This window comes from Adiantum capillus-veneris, chromosome 16 (assembly GCF_014529385.1).
Source record: "Adiantum capillus-veneris isolate H3 chromosome 16, ASM1452938v2, whole genome shotgun sequence".
Classification (NCBI taxonomy): domain Eukaryota; kingdom Viridiplantae; phylum Streptophyta; class Polypodiopsida; order Polypodiales; family Pteridaceae; genus Adiantum; species Adiantum capillus-veneris.
In genome coordinates, this window is record NC_140946.1 from 89,399,934 (window position 1) to 89,421,398 (window position 21,465).

Genomic DNA, 21,465 nt, shown 5'->3' on the forward strand with positions numbered 1-21,465 from the left:
CTTGTTCAAAAATAGGTGCCCACCTCATGATCTCTAGGTTACATATGGTTATCCCACGTCACTAACATCCCAAGAGGGATCAACGGCAAGAGCTCATCAACACTTATCAATGTCCGTGTCCTTAAAGAGGGAAAAAAATTGTGGGCTCTGACATTGGCACTCTTCCATCACAATAGTGTGCGTGGTTTTAATGTGACGATGGAGTTTGCCCTTCTGAAAGTGTCCATGAGCATGAGATGGTTTTAGTTCACATTGAGTTCACATTGCTACCTAAGCTCTTTACACATTCAAAGATGCATGCCCAACCCTTGTTGGGATGGGCAGGGAAGCCTTTACACACTAGTTCGTCTCTGTAATCACAGGCGATAATGTAGTTCATTGGCTGAGTGATGAAAGTGACCAATCAAGACAAAATGCGGTTCAAAACTAACCATTGATTTTTGTGCGTTCCTAAAAGGGAGTGTCTACAAACCGCTCAGTTTGTATGAGGGGCATTATTCCGAGCGAGAATCTGCATATAAAGCATTTTGCACGAGTGTTTCAAAGTCCTTTTTCCTAATCGGCCAAGTTTCCTCCTTGTACAGATTCAAACCTGACATACAAGTAGAAAATTCCAAATTTGCAAGATTTTTCAACTATTTTCTAGTATATTGGCAACTTTAAAAAGAAAAAGACTTTTTTCGAAGATGCTTTATAATCTGCCACTCACTCAAACTTTGCACTGTCGTCCCCTCACCCTCTGCCTCTGTCCTCGTCCCCATCTTCCCCTTGCTCTACTCCTCCCTCCCCAAAGCTTTCTGTTGCTCCAACTATCCATGCTTTCTTAAAGCAGCTACCCCTGGCAATGATAGCCCTGACTGCAAATAACCTAAACATCAAGGGCTATGAGACAAAGACCATGACAAAGAAGTGTAAAGGTCCGCAACAACAGTAGAGCAACAAGGGTTGAGAGAGAGAGAGAGAGAGAGAGAGAGAGAGAGAGATTTACATGGGAGTGCTAGTTGCCAAGCATCGGAGTGTATTTGTTGCAAAGCATCTCCCTGGATTCCGTATTAATTAACATTTTCTCAAATCGTAGGCCCATACATACTGGCTCAAAGTAAATATAAATCTAATTACTAACTAGGATGCTCGCGAATATTCCACCCTCCTTTCCACGTCAGAACCTCACGTCGACAGAGAGAGAGAGAGAGAGAGAGCGCTCACGCATCTCTGTGCCCTCCAGTGGCGCCAGTGCCATCCGTGCTCTTGCTTCCCCAGCCTCCGCCTCTGCTAGATCCGTCAGCCCTACCTGCTCGTCCCATGACAGTCTAGCCGCCCACCCCCTTCGTGTCCTCTCTCTCTCTCTCTCTCTCTCTCTCTCTCTCTCTCTCTCGGCCAACTGTAGGAAACGAGTGTCGGCTTCCTTCCTGTGGCTTCTAAAGCATGCTTTGCAGATTAGCTTATCCATGGGACAACTGATTGCTAAGGCAAAGCACCCTGGGACCGCAGGTATAGAAGCAATGAATGTAGAACAGACAGAGCAATTGAGCTCATGGCTCGTGTAAGGCATGGAAGTTGGCTGTGAAGTAGAAAGAGCACACAATTAGGGGGCGGCAAGAAGGCCTGCAATTGGCAACTCTACGCATGGGCAACAGAGAGTCGATTCTCCACCTAATCCCGAGGACGTGCGAAGAGAGAGAGAGAGAGAGATCCTGAGAGAGAAAATTGTGGAGGCGAAGAGACACACACACGTGGAGAGAGAGAGAGATCCAAGCATCTCGGAGAGATTCTTCTCCTCCCTATTTTTTCAAAAGTTACGAGACATACTACTAGTACAACCTGCTAATCTTGATTTTCAACTGAAGCTGAGGCACACCTTTCCCGAACACTGTTTTGCACCAGCTTCATTGGAAATGTGAAGGCGCTCTAAGGTCGCTAACCTTCGGGCGGACGAGTGTGGACATGGGCGTGAGGGCCCTAGGGCCATCCGCTCTCATCAGCTCATTGAATTGCTGGCGCAGCCCCTGCAATTTCGATGGGGTTTGCTTCGACCACCCCCCAGACTTGTGCTGCCATTCCCGTCATTTGGGCATCCTCAGGAGTAAGGAATATTCAGCAACAGATCTTCAGAGAGAGAGAGAGAGAGAGAGAGAGAGAGGGAGAGAGAGCTCCTGTTCCTACTGGACCTAGGATTTTGTGTGCCACCCTCTGATATTGATGATGTCCCATTAACTTGAGGAATGAGGCATTGGACACTGTGAAAAGCAGAAAGCCTCTGTAGAAAGGCACTCTGAATCAGTGAATGGAGACAAGCACCAATCTGACAAGTATGCCATTACAAATGGCCATAATTCCTCCTATTTGGTATGGCCATTGCAAGCTTTTATCTTGCACTTGTTGGAACTGAGGGGCTGCCATGCGAGCGGGAGTGTTTGCGGACTACTTGCAGACATATGACATTGGCACATTGATGTACAGTAAGTGAAGCCTTCATCCATCACATACCTGGACCGAATACATACGTCTGCACTGGCCACTCGCCTGGGAAAAATGATAGCGACTATTTGGAGGTCAGATATAGAATGCTAAAATTTTCTTATTTTGCAGAAAGCTGATGCGATTGTGGCAGATATTACCATCAACATTGGCAGATTGAAACTGGTGGACTTCACGCAACCTTACATGCCGTCCGTGCTTTTGATGATCACTCCTTACAGATATGGCAGGGTGGGAACTATGTGGGATTTTCTGCAGCCTTTCTCAATGGAGCTCTGGGTTGCTATCTTGTTTGCATTTGTTGGTACTGGTCTTGTTATGTTCACCCTTGAGCACAAGAACCCTGATTTTCACCAAGGCTTTCCAAAACCAACCACTGATGCGAGCAATGATCTTCCTCCACCGGCAAGCGCATCTGACTCTCCAAACGGATTCAAAAGATGGGCTGGCAAACTTGTGAACTTCTACTGGTTGGTATCTCTGCAACTACTAAACCCTTCATTTCTGTCATCTTGTGAGTTTTGGGTCTTTGTCTCATGCTTGTGGTGTTGCGTGACACAGGTTCACTTCGCTAACGTTGTTCTTTTCGCAAAGTAAGTTGTTTTCTACTGGCTTTCTGATCAGCATGCATGCTTAGACAAGTATGTCATTTGAATATGTAAAATGTGAGGGACTGCCTGCAAATGTTATATAGTGTTTGAAATCTTTTCAATGTTGTGCAATAGTGTACATTTTGTGTTTGCTTTTAGTCTAATTTTTGTAGATTCAATCCTTGGTATGCCAGTGCACATCATACGAAGAATATTGTCCTTATACTTGCAAGTTGTTTGTGCAGAAGAGTCAGTTATGACACATGCAGGACGTTTTGTGACAGTAGTGTGGATTCTCGGAGTGCTAATCTTCACATCAAGCTACACCGCAAGCTTGGCCTCGACACTTTCAGCTCAGCAGCCATATCCCTCAATTCAAGGGTTTGAATTCCTGTTGAAAAGCACTGCTCCCATTGGATATCATGGAGGGTCTTTTATACACAACTACCTAACAATGTTGGGTGTCAAATCGAGCAGGCTGAAGTCTTTAGACAGTGCGGAGAAATATGCGGAGGCTCTGAGGCTTGGCCCAAAAATGGGTGGGGTGGCTGCAATTGTGGATGAGCAGCCGTATGTCGAAAGCTTTCTTAGCACGGAATGTGACTTCACCATAGCTGGAGATCAAATCGCCTTCTTTGGTGGATTCGGCTTTGTATGTGTTGATTATGTTCATGAATTATGTTGGGGTATAGACGCATGTGCCTTGCCCGATCGCCCAGAGTCTGAGCGCCCACTAACTTGTATACCTTATACATAGCATAAGTGTATAGGGGGCTGCCACTCTTTGAGTCTCCCCACCCACATCGTGTGTGTGTCTCCTTCTCTCTCTCTCACTCTCCGTCTGTGGTGCTCCCCGATCCCCTTCAATTGGTATCAGAGCGTAGGTGCGGAGGGAGCGCGCGTGTGCACAGTCACGACGATAGCGGAAAGCCAGTTTCATTCCTGAAATCGCGTCCGCGCGCGCGTGCACTTTCAGGAGTGCAAACAGGATTTCGACTTCGGCATCGACAAATTCAGCTTTTCGAGAGCGTTTTCACCAGGTGTCTTGGTGTTTTATCTCCCTTTCGAAGCCATTCGAGCCATCAAAAACCTCATTCGAGCTACGGTTGAGGAGTTGTATTTTTCAACCCTCTTTTGGCAGTTTATGCTGCGTTTTTGGATCGAAACGGAGGTTTTTGGCATAGCTTTCACATCCGGACTCGGATACATGTGATCCAGGAGTCTACCTTGGGGTTTTGGCACGCTCCGGACGCGCTCGTCATATTAGAATTTTAAAATTTTGAACGCTAAATTTTCTGTAGCAGCAGTTGTTTATTGTGTGTCGAAGATTCCACACATGGTTTGTGAGAGTGATATTTGCTGCAAGTTTCCTCACAGGTGGGAGGATACGATGTATGCCTTATGTGGTTTGATGCTCAGGGAGACTAATGTGATTGCATTTTGAGCTCAGCAATGTATGCCTCGAGCATGTTTTTTGACAGTCACAGGTAGAGCAGATATTTGTGTACTAGATTTGCAGGTGTTTGCAATGATGTATGTAATGTGTGGAGATTGGTGCATGCATTTGGAGTGCGGTTTGACGCTCTTTGGTTGCTCATGGTTTTGAGCGTACAGTCAGTTTGGTTACTGGTTTTGTGGTCGTTTTACTGACGAAACTCTGGCGAAATTTTCCCAGGAGTTTTATACGCATCATTTATGCGATCTAGGTAGAGATTGCGGGTTGCACTCAGCATTTGCGTGCGGTGTTCTTTGCAGGTGGGAGATTTGTGCGTGTGCATGCATCGATAACGCACATTGTGGGCTTGGTGATTCGCTCACGGTTTGACAGGCGTACAGTTATCTTGGTACACTCACAGTAGTGAGTATTGTGATGTATGCTTGTGTGGCTACGAGCTAGGTAGCCGGATTCGAGCACTAATGGCTTGAGGTTTTTCAGCAGGATTCAGCTACAGGTTTACAAGTTTACAGGCAGGTTTGAGGGCTTATTTGGACGCTGAATTTTCTATCATTGTTTCCTCTTTGCAGGTGTCCATGTATGGCTCAGTTGTAGGCTGATATGGGACACGTTTGTGACTTGTTTATGCAGTTGTTTAAGAACTGAATTTTGGGGCTGATTTGGGACTGATTTACAGCCATATTTGCAGACTTTTGTTGATGCGATTCGAGCCAGTTTAGGGCTGATTTGGTTGACATTTGCTACTCACTGTTGGTTGCTCTTTTGCGAGCATTATGGCTGATTTTTCATTTGACTTCCAACATTATGATCTGATACAGTTTGATGGTGCAGATTTTGTTGCTTGGAAGGAGTATATGCTTGTTGCATTGGCGGATTTGGGGCAAGATAAACCCTTGCGTGGTTTATCGGCGAAGCCCAAGTCTATGCGTGATGATGATTGACAGGATCTTGATGAGTTAGCAATGTCTACGATTCGTTTGCATCTGGTTGAGTCTGTTGACTGGCAGGTCTCGAGGGAGACTACAACTCATGCTTTATGGCAGAGTTTGCATGCTATGTACGCGACATCTATGTCTACAGGGGAGTCTAGTCTCACTTCTATGTCCATGGGAGAGATTGGTCCCACACGCAAGTCTCGACGGCATAGAGACTTGACATGTTGGCATTGTGGACATAGAGGGTACATTAGGCGTCAATGTTTTAGGCGTTTAAGACAACGGACGCGACAGATGCGTGATGCAGATTTGGACACGACAGTCGATGCTAGTGAGATCAGTACGGTGGTTATCGAGTATGCTTATGATGGCGATGCCACATTTACATCTAGCTTGTCTTCAGACGATCTTATGTCTACGGAGTGCATATCGGATTGTACATTGCCTTAACATTGGTTACTAGATTCAGATGCTACTTTCCATGTTACGTCGCATCGTGAGTGGTTTAGCACGTTTTCTAGTGGGAGACTTGGTTGTGTGCACATGGCTGATGGTGCTGTGTATGACATTGAGGGTGCAGGAGACGTATGTTTGTCCTTGCCTAGTGGTATGAGATTTACCCTGCATCATGTGCGTTATGTGTCAGATTTGAGACGGGATTTGATTTCAGTCAGACAGTTACGGGATAGTGGATGTCGGGTATCGCTGCTTGAGCGATCTTTTGCGTTGCATTTGGGTTCGCTAGTGATTGCGAGAGGTGCCAGGAGTGGTACAGGTTACCCATTGCATGTGGATCACGAGAGAGACGGTGTTGTCTCTGTGATCATGCAGCCAGGTAGAGAGCGAGAGAGCAGGCGAGTCTCTTTTGCTCATGGGTTGCAGGGTACTTTGCATAGAGTACAGAGTAGTGAGCCCGTTGTGCACACAGTTGGGGCACGACTTGAGCAGTCACACAGAGAGGTGACAGAGTCAGACATGCATGCTTTGCTAGTGACTGAGCAAAGCAGAGAGTCAGTTGTGTGAGATACTTCTATGCAGGATAGACAGGTAGAGCGGTCTTACTCTAGTGAGTCACGATAGGAGATCGTTGTGTAAGAGTCTATGCATACGGAGTTAGAGCATGAGAGCTCTAGTGAGTCACAGCAGATTGAGTGGTCATGTTTGCAGTGGATGATTGCAGAGGAGACTTGAGATGTCAGCGATTATGTAGTCATTCCTTTCTATGCTCAACAGTGAGCATGGGGATATAGTTGTGCAGGATATGTATTCTAGCAGACACCTAGAGCAGCTGGTTTGCTATGAGGTTGCACGACAGGTTGATGCGTCTTTTGTGGACAGTCAGGAGATGCATGTGTCTGACACGCCTTGTCAGTCAGAGATGCTTATTGTCAGGGATATATATGTTGATGGATGCTCTATAGAGCTAGAAGGGCCCGCTAGCATTGCATCGGCATTCGGTGGTCTCATGTATGAGATGTTGATCTTGAGACCGGATATCGCAGCTGCAGTGCGAGCATTTGCAGTTGGGGTTGTCAGTTGTTTGTTGACTGATGATGGCATAGTGCACGAGGGAGATATACAGGTATTGTGTACATACTTGCAGTACGTGTGCGGTACTAATGGTGTATGGACTTACACGGGAGCATAATAGCCGGATACACACGATCACAGCCAGCGAGTGGACATCGATTGAGAGCGATTTTTTCTCGCCTTTTGTAGTCTTTAGACTAGGTTCTCTTGCTTAAAGGCACAGCCGCCTTTAAGTGGGAGGTTGTTGGGGTATAGGCGTATGTGCCTTGCCCGATCGCACAGAGTCTGGGCATCCACTAACTTGTATACCTTATACATAGCATAAGTGTATAGGGGGCTGCCACTCTTTGAGTCTCCCCACCCACATCATGTGTGTGTCTCCTTCTCTCTCTCTCTCACTCTTCGTCTGTGGTGCTCCCCGATCCCCTTCAAATTATTCCCCTGCTATGATCATCAGAAGCTTGACCCATGCCATGAAGCAGAGAGCTTTATATAGTAGGAATTGACATGCATTGACATGTGAATGCAGACATTTCCAAAGAATTCGACTTTGACGAACGAGATGTCTATGGCAATATTGTCACTAGCACAAGATGGCACACTGCAGAGATTGAGAGATAAATGGGTGGGACTGAGCCAATGCAATGTGAATGCCCAGGTATCATCTCACATGAAGTTGAGCAGCTTTGGGGGCCTCTTCATCATTTTGGTTGTTGTGTATGGCATAAGTATTGTATGGAGGGTATTTACTTGGTAGGTGAAGACCGAGGTTGTACAAGCACGGATTGGGTCGATGATGAGAGTGCTTTCAAGTGGTCTAGTACGGGGAGCTATCCAGGATCAACCCGACAACAATGTTATGATCTAGCCTGAAGACCCTGTGCATATTGGGGCTGGGTGTATGCCTTGTTAAGTCTGTGTTCTGTGGGTTGTCATGATGAAAAATGCGGCAGCGCAAGAAATGTTGATGGTAACGGGTATTCCCATGTCTTTAAGCTCTCTTGATCTCAATCTCTCTCTCAGAGCAAGAATAGTGGGATACACATCAAAGTTGGACTCAAGCTGCTTCTTCGTCTTCTTGAGTTTGAATCAAGGTGGATTCAATTTGTCGTAGCTCTTAATGCCCTCAAAATTCTTGCGCGTAAAAGCTCAGCCCTTGATCCCATCACTTGAGATAATTGGTGGCACGTGCCACTTAGTGTGGAGGTTGCACAATTTACGACCTCGTCCTTGCAACCCATGTGCTCTAGCCACTATGCCTGTGCGATTATTAACACTAGTGTGAAAAACCGTCTTCTAGACGCCATGGAAATATAAACATTAATAGGAGATAATGTATACAATGTTTGTTTTATAATGATTTATGCTGTGCTTTCAAAAGTATCAAAATTTTATATATATATAGCACTACAAAACTAAATAAATTTTGAACAATTTTAGGGTATATGTATCAAGATGAATTGCTTTTATATTCAAACTCTACATAACGCCATGCGTTCTACTTGCAAGTATAGAATTTTTTTGAGGCAAATGATTGCTTTATGCTTCTCATCTCAATTCACAATTCCTTGAAATATGAGCTTGACAATATATAGTTTCTTACCTATGAACATTGGTTGAAATTAGCATTGATTGAAATTAGCATGCAATTCAAGAAATATTTTTCAAGGCTTTTTATGTTCAATTTTTATTTTGCTAGTTTATTGTTTAATATGTTTAATATTTTTAATTTTAAATGGACATCAAAAAAATATATACCTCTTTTAGTTTCGTTTATTTGTTAATTTCAATACTTCTTCATAGACAACATTGGTTGTGTCTTTTTTGGTATATTCTTTGTCAACTTTCAAGCATCTCTATAGGTTCTCCATGTGTTGCATTTTGCTTCATTTCGAAAAGAACCTCTAAAAAACATTTAAATGAAAATGTAAAAGTGAAGGGTAAGAACTAGCTACTAGGATGGTAGAAAATGAAAAGACTTGAGAGGGAGTCTTAGTAATGGAAAGTTAAAAAAAGCTTAGTACTCTATATAAATTTATAATACTTAAGCCTACAGTTTTGTGGTCTCAATTTCTAGGTTAATCACTACCTACTTTTATTTTTTGAAAATCATTTGAAGGGTGACTTTCTTTTACATTTTGAAGGTCATAAAGAATTTTTCTCCATGTGTTGCTCAATGAACCTCTCTTTGAAGGTTTGCACGGACCTTCTATGTCGTAAATGATCTTTGACTTCGATGCTCGAAGTTCAAAAGCTAGATGTATGTATTCGTGTGTTTGTGTGTGTGTGTGTGTGTGTGTGTGTGTGTGTGTGTGAGTGAGAGAGAGAGAGAGAGGGAGAGAGAGGGTGAGGACCCCATATCTCGATGTGTGTAAATATAAGAGACGAAGTCGACGTGCCATTCTCTGAGGTGTTGACACATTGCTCGAAGGTTTTCCACATTTGCATTGCATTAATGAAGTACATTAAGCTCAACAATTCAACGATAGGAGTCCAACAATTTGTTATGGATGTCATGCATGCATTGTGTGTGTGTGTGTGTGTGTGTGTGTGTGTGAGAGAGAGAGAGAGAGAGAGAGAGAGAGAGAGAGAATGTGTAAGTGAGAGAGAGAGGACCATTCACTACAACCTGCGTGAGTAATTGTGTCTATGTCTATGTATGTGAGAGAGAGAGAGAGAGAGAGAGAGAGAGAGGGTGAGAGGGCTCTCACATTGGCACTAGAGAGAGGACATGGAGAATAGGCATCGGCTTTACAACTAGCAATAAAAAAAGCGACAATCGATAAAATTCATAATCGAGAATAAAAAATAAAAAATTGACATCGACATCTACAAAATTGAGACTTGAAAAAATTGAGAGTTAACACAATTTGGAAAGTTCAATCGAACAAATCCAAAGCAGAAGATGTGCAAGCCCAAGGTAGGATCGGACCTCAACAAACGGAAAAGGTGGATGACGAGAATTCTCGGGTATTTTTGAACGTTTTTACGCTAGATTTCTTTGAGCTTTGTCAGTGCTTTCGCCCTTAGGTTGACTTGGAATTCAAAGGTGAATCTCAAAATTTGTAAGTGGGATTGCACTAAATCTAGGCCCTTTCTTGAGGGTTTGAAGGTAAATTAGAATTTTTGAGGTAAATCTCAAAATTTTGTAAGGGGGGCTACACTAAATCGAGTTGAGGTATAGTGCTTTCTCCTAAAAAACTTAGAAAGCTTGCATATGAGAAATTTTAGGGGCAATTTGATTATATGGGAAGGCTTTTACACTCAATTTCTATATACTTTGTAGGTTTTCTCACCTTCAAATCTATAATTTAGAGATAAATTTCAAAATTTGCAGGTGGGATTACACGAAATTGGGGATTTTGTAAATATTTGGCTATACCATACCTTTTTTCAAACATTTTAGAGGAAAATTCACTATATTTGAAGGGTTTTACACTAAATTTCTTTGCACTTTGTACATTCTCTACACCTTAATTTATGTTCTCTAACCTTTGTAGTTTTTTTTAAATAAAAAAATGCTCTTAAGAGCTTGATTTGAAAATATGCAGTCCTTGGCATATCCTTTGTATAGGGGTCTCCAACCAATACAACATATGCACACTGTGACCCAAAACATAATTGGACATTTTTGCAAATACACCATATTTCTATCAAGGACTTATCTTCTGCTTTTCGGCAAGACACTTCCTCTTGCTTGATAAAAGCCATTCGCAATTAGAGATAAATCTCAAAATTTTAGATGAGATTATAATAAACCTAAGTTTTTTCCTCCAATCGTTGTGAGTGTCCTAACATTCAAATTAAATCTTATGAGTGTGTCGCCTTCCTAGAGAGAGAGAGAGAGAGAGAGAGAGAGAGAGAGACCAAAATTGAGTTGTTGAGTCCCTGTTGGGTCATTCTCCCTACCATAGACACATTAAAGAGCCTTTGAAAATTGAGTGTAGTTCAGATTCTATGCGATTCCATCCTTTTTCAATGACCTGTAATAATCAAAATTGTATGCCTGACAACATGTTGTCAGCCTGTGTGTGTGCGCTCACGCACGAGAGAGAGAGAGAGAGAGAGAGAGAGAGAGAGAGAGAGAGAGAGAGAGAGAGAGAGAGACGTAGGAGCCCATTCCATTGTCCAAACTTAGGGGACGCATTCTTCTCCATGCTCTCTCTCACCCCCCATCCACAACAATGGTCCCTGTACATTAGAGCACTATGGGGGCTGACATATTGAGAGATATTTATTTGCAAGTTATGATGGTGGTGTAGTAATTGAAGAAAAAAGTTAAAATGGGTCCTTTTCTTGCAATAGTGAATACAAAAAGACCTTAATTGGGGATGCAAGGATGCATATCATCTTAACATTGGATGCATCTGGGCTTCTTCTATGGCTAGAAATGTTGTTTTAGCTTCTAAGAGCCATTGCCAACGACTACTTTAGCTTCACATATTTGGAGAAGCTGTAGATATTTTACATCTATCCCAAGGCATGTGTGTGTGTGTGTGTATGCGTGAGAGAGAGAGAGAGAGAGAGAGAGAGAGAGAGAGAGAACATAATTTTAAACAACATAGGAACAATTTAAAAAGGGATATTGGTGTGTGTGTGTGTGTGTGTGTGTGTGTGTGTGTGTGTGTGTTTGAGAGAGAGAGAGAGAGAGAGAGAGAGAGAGAGGCATTGTTATTTTTCAAGAGTGATTCCAAGGTCTACAATTTCATTCTCCTCACACGTGAGCACGCAGATACACACATATACCTACCTCTATATGACTTCGTGTATGTGTGTGTGTGTGTGTGTGTGTGTGTGTGTGTGTGAGAGAGAGAGAGAGAGAGAGAGAGAGAGAGAGAGGACACTTCTGGAGCCTCTAGGGATTTCTTCTCTCGACTTAAGCAAAATGCATAACTCAATTGATAGCTGACGATGGGAGAACTCTCACTCAACCCAAAGAGCTGATGGCGGAATGTAAAAAGTATTATGAGGGGATTCTAAATCAAGGTCCTGAAACCTCTACAGAAAGACAACAAGTGATTGCAATTTTACTTCATAGTGTAGATCCATGTGTTAGCGATGCCGACTCCAAGAGGCTCGAGAACTGCCCTTTAAGAAAGAAGAGCTGAAATGGGCTCTCGAGAAACTTCCTAATGACAAAACACCAGGAATCTGTGGACTGTCTAAGGAATTTATTGTCAAATTTTGGGACAAGTTGGAATTCATGGTCACCTCGCTTATCAACCTCATTTGGTCTAGTCAACACATGGATCCCTCTCTCAAGCAGGGTACCATTAAACTTATACCCAAACAAGCATTCTGTACTACTCTAGCTCATTGGAGGCCCATCACTATGATGCCCATACTGTATAAAATTTTGTCTAAAGCCATTGCTACTCGGCTCTCTCCATTTTTGCGAAAAATCATTCACCCTGCACAATCAGGTTTTATCGGTGGCAGATCCATATATGACAACATTCTTACTATGATGCTAGGCATTGAGATAGCTAAGTCCACCAACCAGGGTACTGTTCTACTTCAGCTAGATTATGCCAAGGCATTCGATACGGTACAATGGGATTTTATCTCGCTGGTTATGTTTAAGCTTGGATTTGGGCCCAAAAAGGCTAGATGTATATACTTACTTGGGGAGGGAGATGTCTCCAGAGTTATCATCAATGGGAAACTTTCAGACAGGCCCCAGATCAACTGATGAAATTTTTCAGCATTTATGTCGATGAGACACGATTTCCCAAGATTCAGATTCAATCCTGCAGCAAAGGAGAATAACCCCAACTATGACATACATTTCGCTAGATTGACATTAGTAGCTTTCAAAAAGGAGACAGTGTCATCAACAAACCCCAAGGCAAGCAAATGTTTCAGTGCCAATCCTTACACCTTGTATACTCCCAGCATTAGCTTGTATTTGTAAAAATCTGTAAAGAGGGTGTGTCGCCACAGCAAACATCAAGGGGCTTAGAGGGCAGCTGCCTTATTCTTGGGGAGAAAAGCATTATCTCTTCACAAGAAAGGGATCAGCCTAATCAAGCAATGCCTGGACTCTAACAACCAACATATTCCCTTTTTTCAGGTTCGTCAAACGTACAGGTTGGGTAACTCCTTTCGAGACACTTGGGGCCAAATTTGCGCGCATGTATCTCACCTTCAAGTCCCTTGTACAGAAAATCTGTCACAACGATATAGAGATTGGGCTCTCAAAACTTCCAATCACAACTTCCAATGCCAACTGGTGGACATGTAAAACTGCCGATTTCTACTCCATGCTTCTTCCTCCTTTGGAAATCCACAGTAAATGTAATCGCATGTGGGGTCTGCAGAGACCTACTAAATGGTGGTTCAACAGATTGTCTCAGAATTGGTCGCTACCCTACCCTTTACGGCATAAAGTATTCTTATGGAGGATACTAACTGGAGCCCTACCCATAGGGGAAGCACTCAAACGCAAAAACTTTGGCATTGGCCTTTTCCCGCGCTGTGGGAAACTGGAAACGATGTGGCACATGCTATGGAATTGCCCCCAGGTGCATCAGTGGTGGACTGGTCTATAGGACCTTTGGAATAATGCTTGGAAAATTAAGATCACTAAATACCACCTTACATTTGGCACGATACAGGTTGCTGATCAAGCTTTAACGGTTATTCTTTTGTCGATGCGCGTATGGATGCTCACCTTCATATGGTCAGCCCACAATGCTCTTCTTTTTTACAAGAAGACGTACGGCTCACAACTACCTTGGCCCCTTCTTAAACAATGTATCTACGAGGATCTTGTAGCTGCTTAGAAGCATCATGACCCTGCTTATGTCAGGATCATGCATAATCTGTGATTGTATACAAAATGTAATATAAAGATTCTTTCCACACAGAGAGAGAGAGAGAGAGCGAGAGAGAGAGAGAGAGAGAGAGAGAGAGAGAGAGAGAGAGAGAGAGAAAGAGATCCAATAACCATGCTTTTCTTGGCCGCAACAACACGCGGGTCACATACTAGTCCTTATGGATTTTGAAGATTTTTCTCTTGATAATGCAACATATAGATGTTGATGCCTAAGTATTGGTGTTGATAAATATATTACCAACTTCAATATACTTTGTCCTTGGGATTTATTTATCGTCATTGCAAAAGCCAGTTGTATAGGAAATTGCTTTCTTCTCATTTCAAATGATAGTCATTGAATTTTGAATGAACGTTATTCTTGGTAAAAAAAACTTTGTCTCCAATGTGAGTTTTTGTAATGATTGCAACTTCAATAACTCTTTTGAAGAAATTTTTACAGATCATGCACGTTCCATTAGGAAAATTTGGAGGTCATTTAGAGGGCCATATGAAAGAGAGAGAAAATAGAGCGCGTCCAATGAGCTTCAGGGCTACGTTACGTAGGAAAATACGTGGAAAGACTCAAAAAATAGGAAAATAATTTAAAAACTTTCACGAATCTAAGATTGTGGCATCGTAACTTCTTTGCTTTTACCGAGATGTTAGGTGCATGTGTGGTCCCACTACTGATATTCTCTTATGGTCATTAACGTATGGAGGGTGGCCATTAAGACCGCACAAGATATTGGAATTGTAAAACACTTTCCCTCCATTAGGATACTTTCAAAGTGAATCTCTCTCCACTAAAGCTTTTCTCTCAGAGCTATGGCTTCCACGTCTTCCCGCCTAAGAAGCTCTAGGTGTTTATGGTCTCTCACACCAACTAGCAACACCTGCACTTTGCCTAGAAGGCCAAGTAGTAGCATATCATCAATTACAATATCAACTTCAATAAGTGCAGAGAACCAATGGGTTGGACAAAGGATAAGCAAAGGTTCATGGGTCCTAATGCAACCAAGAAGAGCCACGAGGTCTAGTGCTATCAATGTTTACCGCTCAGCATGGAAGTCTAGAGTGTTGGATTTCAAAGTTGAAATCGACAAAAGATCTGTAAAGGAAGTTCTTGTTCATCATGTATTTACCCATCCAGACGTGATAGAAAACGGTGGAAATGTGTCAGATATACATCAACCACGTTACAATTGTAAGTATTCTTCACATCTCAACTGCATTTGATTTGTCATTTCACTTATTGATACTCTCATTTTAACTTTTGTTATATATTTTGCAACGTTTATCCCTCTTCTTATGAGCAATGGCTCCATTCTTCACATCTCAACTACATTAGATTTGTCATTTTCACTTATTGATACTCTTAGTTTAACTCTTGTTATATATTTTGCAGATGTTTATCCCTCTTCTTATGAGCAATGGGAGCCTGTGGAGTGCATAATAGGCCTCTTCCTTATCGTTCATGTCCACATTGGTTCTCTACAACAGTATTCAAAGAGAACCAACAAAAGCCTGGCTGATGAAGGAATATTTTTCTATGACCACTTCTACCAACTCTGCCCAGGGAATAAGAATGGCATTGTTGGTGAAAGTGCCTCTATCAACCGGCTGGAACACTATGGACTGGCCAGTTCCTGAGGGAACAATGGTGGAGGCAATGCGAAGTAAGCTCTACAAGGATATACAGAGGTCTCTACGTAGCTCTATTCCCACCAAACTGGTTAGAATTGCAAACTTTTGTCCTGCTGCACTGTTCATAGAGTTGTTTCATAACTACAATATACGTGTTATGAAAACTATGTTCATGTGCAAGTCATTTCAGCAGTCAACCTGTGTCAAACTTCTTGACAGAGGATGGTATGTAAAGGAAGAGATTGGCATACGGTGTGAGGTCGCGCTTGACACTCTAGTTGTCAACTACATGATTGCAAGCCAATCACTATTAGTCTCCTTTTGGTATATGCGATCAAAAATGCTCAGAGGTAAGTACATTCCTATGGACCAGGTTTCTACAGGTTTGGAAGATAATCCTGCTGTGGATGTGGAAGTGTTTGATAAAGAGCATGGCTTAATGTTGGTGGTTACAATAAGGGATCTATGCAATCTTCTACAGTTGCGGCACGACATAATTGAAGAGTCAATGGACAGGGACCTTTCAGATTTTTCCTTTTTCTGAGCTGGCCATAAGCTAATGCGGCGTAGGGAGAAAGATATTTTGTGCAAAGAGTTGGATGGCCGGGTTGAAATAGTATCAATGTAACAGAGATTCTTGTGAACCCACGTGTATATGAGTGACTTTCAATACATGAAGTTTTTTTGAGCTCATTTGTCAATTGTGGTCTATGAATATAAGTGTTCTTGAAATACATTTCTTTAGTCATTGCCACATCTCTCTCTCTCTCTCTCTCTCTCTCTCTCTCTCTCTCTCTCTCTCTCAATGTAAGGCAACACAAAGACATGATAGAAGAGTCATCTTAATTCATTAGAAAGTACAAACTTGTCTGCCGTGAACAATGGACTGAGATACAATTTCTATAAGTATGGAATCAAAATGTCTTCAAGGTAAAAATCAAAGGTATGCCCTGCAAAAGAGGGTGGTGAGATAGTTGTTCCTGGTGGATTTAGGTCTCCCTTTTCAAGAGTATCATCAATCAGTAGTGTATTATTTGCATCAAAGGGCACATCGATTTGGCTGAACGGTTTGTACAAAAGATGTAAGTTGGGTTTTTTAGGGTGGTAGTGGCCATCGATGGTAACGCATCTTCTCTGATCATACAAAAAGGAAAAATCTCCCGTATGAACACCGGATACAACGCAAACTATTCTAACTAGTGGCAACAAGTTTTGCGATTGCACTAAAGACCATACGGCAACTCTGAAGCGCGGAAGAAGAAACTGAATAAATTCTTTTGTTCCTGGACGAACCACAACTCGACGAGTACCCATCCAAAATGTTTGCAAATCCTCGTAGGTGTCTGTTATACCCAGAGGCATGCGCATCAACATCAGTCCATTGATGTCCAAGATAATCAACCTCTGCAAAAGTTGACAAGTACATATAAGTAGTTAGAAGCTGAAAATATTTTTCCATACTTGAATAGACATTACCGGAACAACTGTATCTATAGGTAGCAAGGGTCCATATTGGGTCTCTATAGTGTTGTTGTTGTTGTTGCTATCCTTTGCTTTTGCTTCGTCGTTGTAGTCATCATTCTCATCTTCATCAAGGGTCTCCCCCATGGCTCTTTGTGCCCCATCAATTTTCTTGTCTTCCATGGTTTCCTCCAAGGTCTTTTCCTCACCCTCCGTTGACCGGCTTGCCTCATCCATATCCTTTTGGGGCTCCTCCATTGGCCGGATTGCCTCATCCATAGACCTGCTTTCCTCATCCATGCTTGCTTGCTTTTGGGGATCCTCCTGAGACTGGATTGCCTCATCCAGGGTTTCCTCCATGGGCTTTTTTGGCTCCTCCACTGGACTCCTTGCCTCTTTCATTGTCTCCTCCATAAGCCCCTCTGCTTGTACACTAGCACCTTGCGTATCCTCGTTTGGCCTTTCTGCATCCTCAGACCTTTCATCTTTGGCTGGTATGACCCCCTCGGCCCATTGTGGTTCCACCGTGTCTGATGTAGGGGCTTGTGGTGGTGGCTCATCACTTATTGTCATATCGATTGTAGGGTCGTCCAAGCAGCTATCTTTAGCTTCTAATACTCTGGGGTTCGACATAGTGAGTAGGTGGTGTATTAGAGTTGCCCGATATCTTTGCAAATAATCATATGTGTAGTTCTCCACAACACTCTGCAAAATTGAAAGACCACATGGTGAGAAGTCTTGTATAAAGAAAACCAAAACTGACTGAATGCATTGCCAAATGGTTACCTTAGTCATGAAAGGTTGTAATGCAAAGTAGCTTTGCAGGACATATTCTGCATGGAGAAGACATCTCCAGTCTTGTATTAGAGTTGCCTGATATCTTTGCAAATAATCATATGTGTAGTTCTCCACAGCACTCTGCAAAATTGAAAGACCACATAGTGAGAAGTCTTGTATAAAGAAAACCAAAACTGACTGAATGCATTGCCAAATGGTTACCTTAGTCATGAAAGGTTGTAATGCAAAGTAGCTTTGCAGGACATATTCTGCATGGAGAAGACATCTCCAGTCGCAAGAAGTTGCATCGGTTTGATTTGGTACAGGCACATCTTTGATTGGGGCCTTGTATAGTTCGTACCTTCCACATAGCTTGCCATAAGCAAGCAATAATCTCTTTACACAACTGCATAAAAGAGTATCAGGATGTTAGCTTGAGGCTTTCAAATTTAGATGGATATCCATAAGAAACACTTTCTGATACATAACACTTACATCCTAATTTTAGGGTGGGTTCCTTTTATTGAATTGAACACCCATACTGTTGGCTGGTCAACATCAAGGCATATGAGACTCCAGTGGTGGTTGTTCTCATAAGGAAAGATGATGACGGTTACTTCCAGCATAGCATAGTGGAGAAACCAACTTTCGAATGTGCCAGATGGAGTGTTCTTCTGTCTAATAATCACAAACATTTGTGGTCAAGAAGAAACACCTCCGTGTGGGTGTGCGGTGGAAGTTGACTTTTGATCAAACTGCAAGGAGTGTACCTGATTTAGTACACCTATCATTTGAGTTTTCAAAGTTAGCAAAATATTAAAACTTACTTAAGACAAATGTAGATAATTGTATCTGTTATCTGAGCATCTGGATCCAGCAATATATTAACATCCACTGTATCTAGAGCCAGCTTTCTGGCTCCATCTATAAATGGTATCTCTGCAAGCAAACCATCCTTCATTGAAAGTAGAGTATCTTTGTTGCTGGCATCTATGGAGCCAGTCACATTGCATTCTCTTTGCGTATGGGACTCCACTGCTGCTTTAGTTTTCTCCTTAAGTTCTGCTTCCCTTATGTCTTCTGTTTGGCAAGGAGCCGTCTCTGCCCTTGCCCTTGTATTAACATCATGTGTGACATCTACAATAGTGACTTGTGGCAATAGTTCAGGGGGGTATAGCAAAATTTTCCCTCATTTTCTTATCCCTGCAGTCATTGGGTACCAGGAGTTTGTCATACCTCCACCTTACCCTTTTTAGTGTCTCGCTATCTTTGTCTATTACAGTCACCCTGTGGGCATGGGCTACTACAATGGTCATGTCACTGAAGTATTCAAGCAGGAAGTCCTCTGCTGCTTCCTGTAGAGCCATCAGTGCAACCACTTTCCACCTTTTAGTGCCCCAGGTCTCTTCCTCACAAATGGACCTCACCATCCTCTGGAAGGGCAGTTTTGGTATGCACAAATCAACACATTTCTGCACCTTCTTGATTTCTCTGAAAATTCCCATGCAGCTCTGTATTTTCTTCATCCTTGGACCTTTCAAAATCTTACTTGGTTTTCCAGGTCTCTTCTTTGGGGTTGCAGATCTGCTACTTGCCTTAGCTGCTGACCTTGGTCCCTGGCCCCCCTTTCTTGCAGTGGCCTTTGTTCTAGCCATCCCACTGTATACAAATAGAAGAGTGTCTCTCTCTTTCTCTCTCTCTAAAACTCTCTCTCTCTCTCTCTCTCTCTCTCTCTCTCTCTCTCTCTCTCTCTCTCTCTCTCTCTCTCTTTCCTTTTCACTAACGGCGCGAAGGCGTGTTTTATCGTCATAAAATTCTTTCACGCGCGCAGTTAGTGATGAGATAAGTTTTGGTGAGAGAGAGGGAGAGTTTTGGGGAGAGAGAGAGAGAGAGAGAGAGAGAGAGAGAGAGAGAGAGCGAGAGAGAGAGAGAGACTCTCTCTCTCTCTCTCTCTCTCTCTCTCTCTCTCTCTCTCTCTCTCTCCCCCCTGTCTCCACCTATTTCTCCCTCTCTGTAACACACACAAACTCTCTCTCTCTCTCTCTCTCTCTCTCTCTCTCTCTCTCCAAATCAGACCAAAACACACACACACACACACGCACACACACACACACACACACACATAGACACTCTCCCTCTCTCTCACTCATTCTCTTTGCCTCTCCACAGTACTAAAGGCGCGCGTAGAGACATCCAAAGAGTAGTTGGCTGTCTCCACGCCTTTAGTACACACACACACACACACACACACACACACACACACACACACACACACACACACACACACACACACACACACACACACACACACACACACACACACAGAGAGAGAGAGAGAGAGAGAGAGAGAGAGAGAGAGAGAGAGAGAGAGAAGGTTGAAAGCATGTATAGGTGTCCTGGAAAGTAATGTCAAGGACATTGCTTTTTTGCGCTTAAAAGTGGGTGTTTTAAAAGTGCTTCAAATCTTAAAAAGAATATCACTCTCCTAAGGTACGTCAATTAAGTCTCCTAACGTACCACAATTAATGAGACTAAATGTAATTTACTCCTGAACGTTGGATTATTGTCCGCCTCTTCTTTCCCGCTACAACCTGTCTGAGCTTTCTCTCTACTTTGAGTTTTCTTTGTCTCTGAGATCTCTCTTGGAGCTCTATCTAGCTCCTCTTTGTCTCTCTCACAGAGCTCTTGCTGAGCTTTCTGTATCGCTCAGCCCCCCCCCCCCCCCCCCCCCTCTCTCTCTCTCTCTAAGAATGGCTCCTCTTGTGTCTGAGCTCGTTCTCATCTCTCTCTCTCTCTCTCTCTCTCTCTCTCTCTCTCTCTCAGCACTCTTTCTCTAGCTCTCACGAACTCTATCTCTATAGGTTCCTCTTCTACTTGATGATTCTTGAGGTATGTAAACACTTATTATGCTTTGTTAGTATCTTGCTAATTAGTGCAAGAGTGTCATGTATTAATTAAAAGTATAGCGTGTAGTTATGATTTGTATTGTATTTCTTGTAGAGCAATCCTTTGAAAGTACTGCAACAATGGAGCACAGTGAAGAACTGTCTATCAGCTCATCGTCATTGAGTAGAGAAGCTCAACTTCAGCGCAAAAAATTAATGAGGGAATATTGGGCTGCTCAGAAACAAAAGCAACGTAAGGCAACGGTCAACTTTGTGACGGAAAGCAATACGGGGGAGATGGATGAAAGAAAGAAACGAAGGATATGTCAATCTATGGTACAACACTTTGATACATTAACCGTGGGAATGGATGCAAGTGTTAGGAAGGAAATCTTTGATGAACTTCTTCAACATCCTTGCTTCCTTACTATGCAAAGTAAATCCAAAGAGTTGGAAGCAATTATGCTGAGAAACATCCGCAACACTTTGAATCATGTGAAGGTCCCAAGATCTTCAGACGAGTTTTTTGTGAAGAAATCAGCAATGATGATGTTGGTGAATGGTGGGAGCAAGGAGCAAAACACTGACATGATCATACCGCAAGCTGCCAAGCTTATGGGGATCCACAAAAGAAACTTATATTCAGCCAAACATCACTAAATAGTGTCAAGTGAATCCGATGGTTCGTTCCCTGCATCTGCATGTCATAGAGATGATGCACGGAGAACTCACATCACTCAAACTGTTAAAGACATAGTCTTTCAATTTTGGACGGATGAGACGAGGGTGTCCCCCAACAAGAAAGATGTTTGCAGTAAGAGACCAGCTAGATGTTCGTATGTAAAGCATCCAATCCACCTTCTTGAGGAGCCTCAGGTAATTGATATATATT

At 42.8% G+C, this 21,465-nt stretch overlaps 1 protein-coding gene across 2 annotated transcripts; it reads left to right on the forward strand.

Annotated features, from left to right (window-relative positions):
* Window positions 1–1,196: 1,196 nt before the first annotated feature.
* LOC147439421 (glutamate receptor 3.1-like) lies at window positions 1,197–3,869 on the forward strand. 2 transcript variants are annotated; one of them, XM_086485280.1, is made up of 4 exons: window positions 1,197–2,083; window positions 2,590–2,948; window positions 3,040–3,071; window positions 3,314–3,869. In XM_086485280.1, exons 1-4 carry the CDS (start codon window positions 2,018–2,020, stop codon window positions 3,823–3,825), a joined length of 969 nt encoding a protein of 322 aa, XP_086341406.1. In that variant the 5' UTR covers window positions 1,197–2,017; the 3' UTR covers window positions 3,826–3,869. The 2 variants fall into 2 exon arrangements, with proteins under 2 accessions (XP_086341406.1, XP_086341407.1); XM_086485281.1 differs by having other exon boundaries at window positions 1,201–2,459.
* The last annotated feature ends 17,596 nt before the right edge of the window (window positions 3,870–21,465 follow it).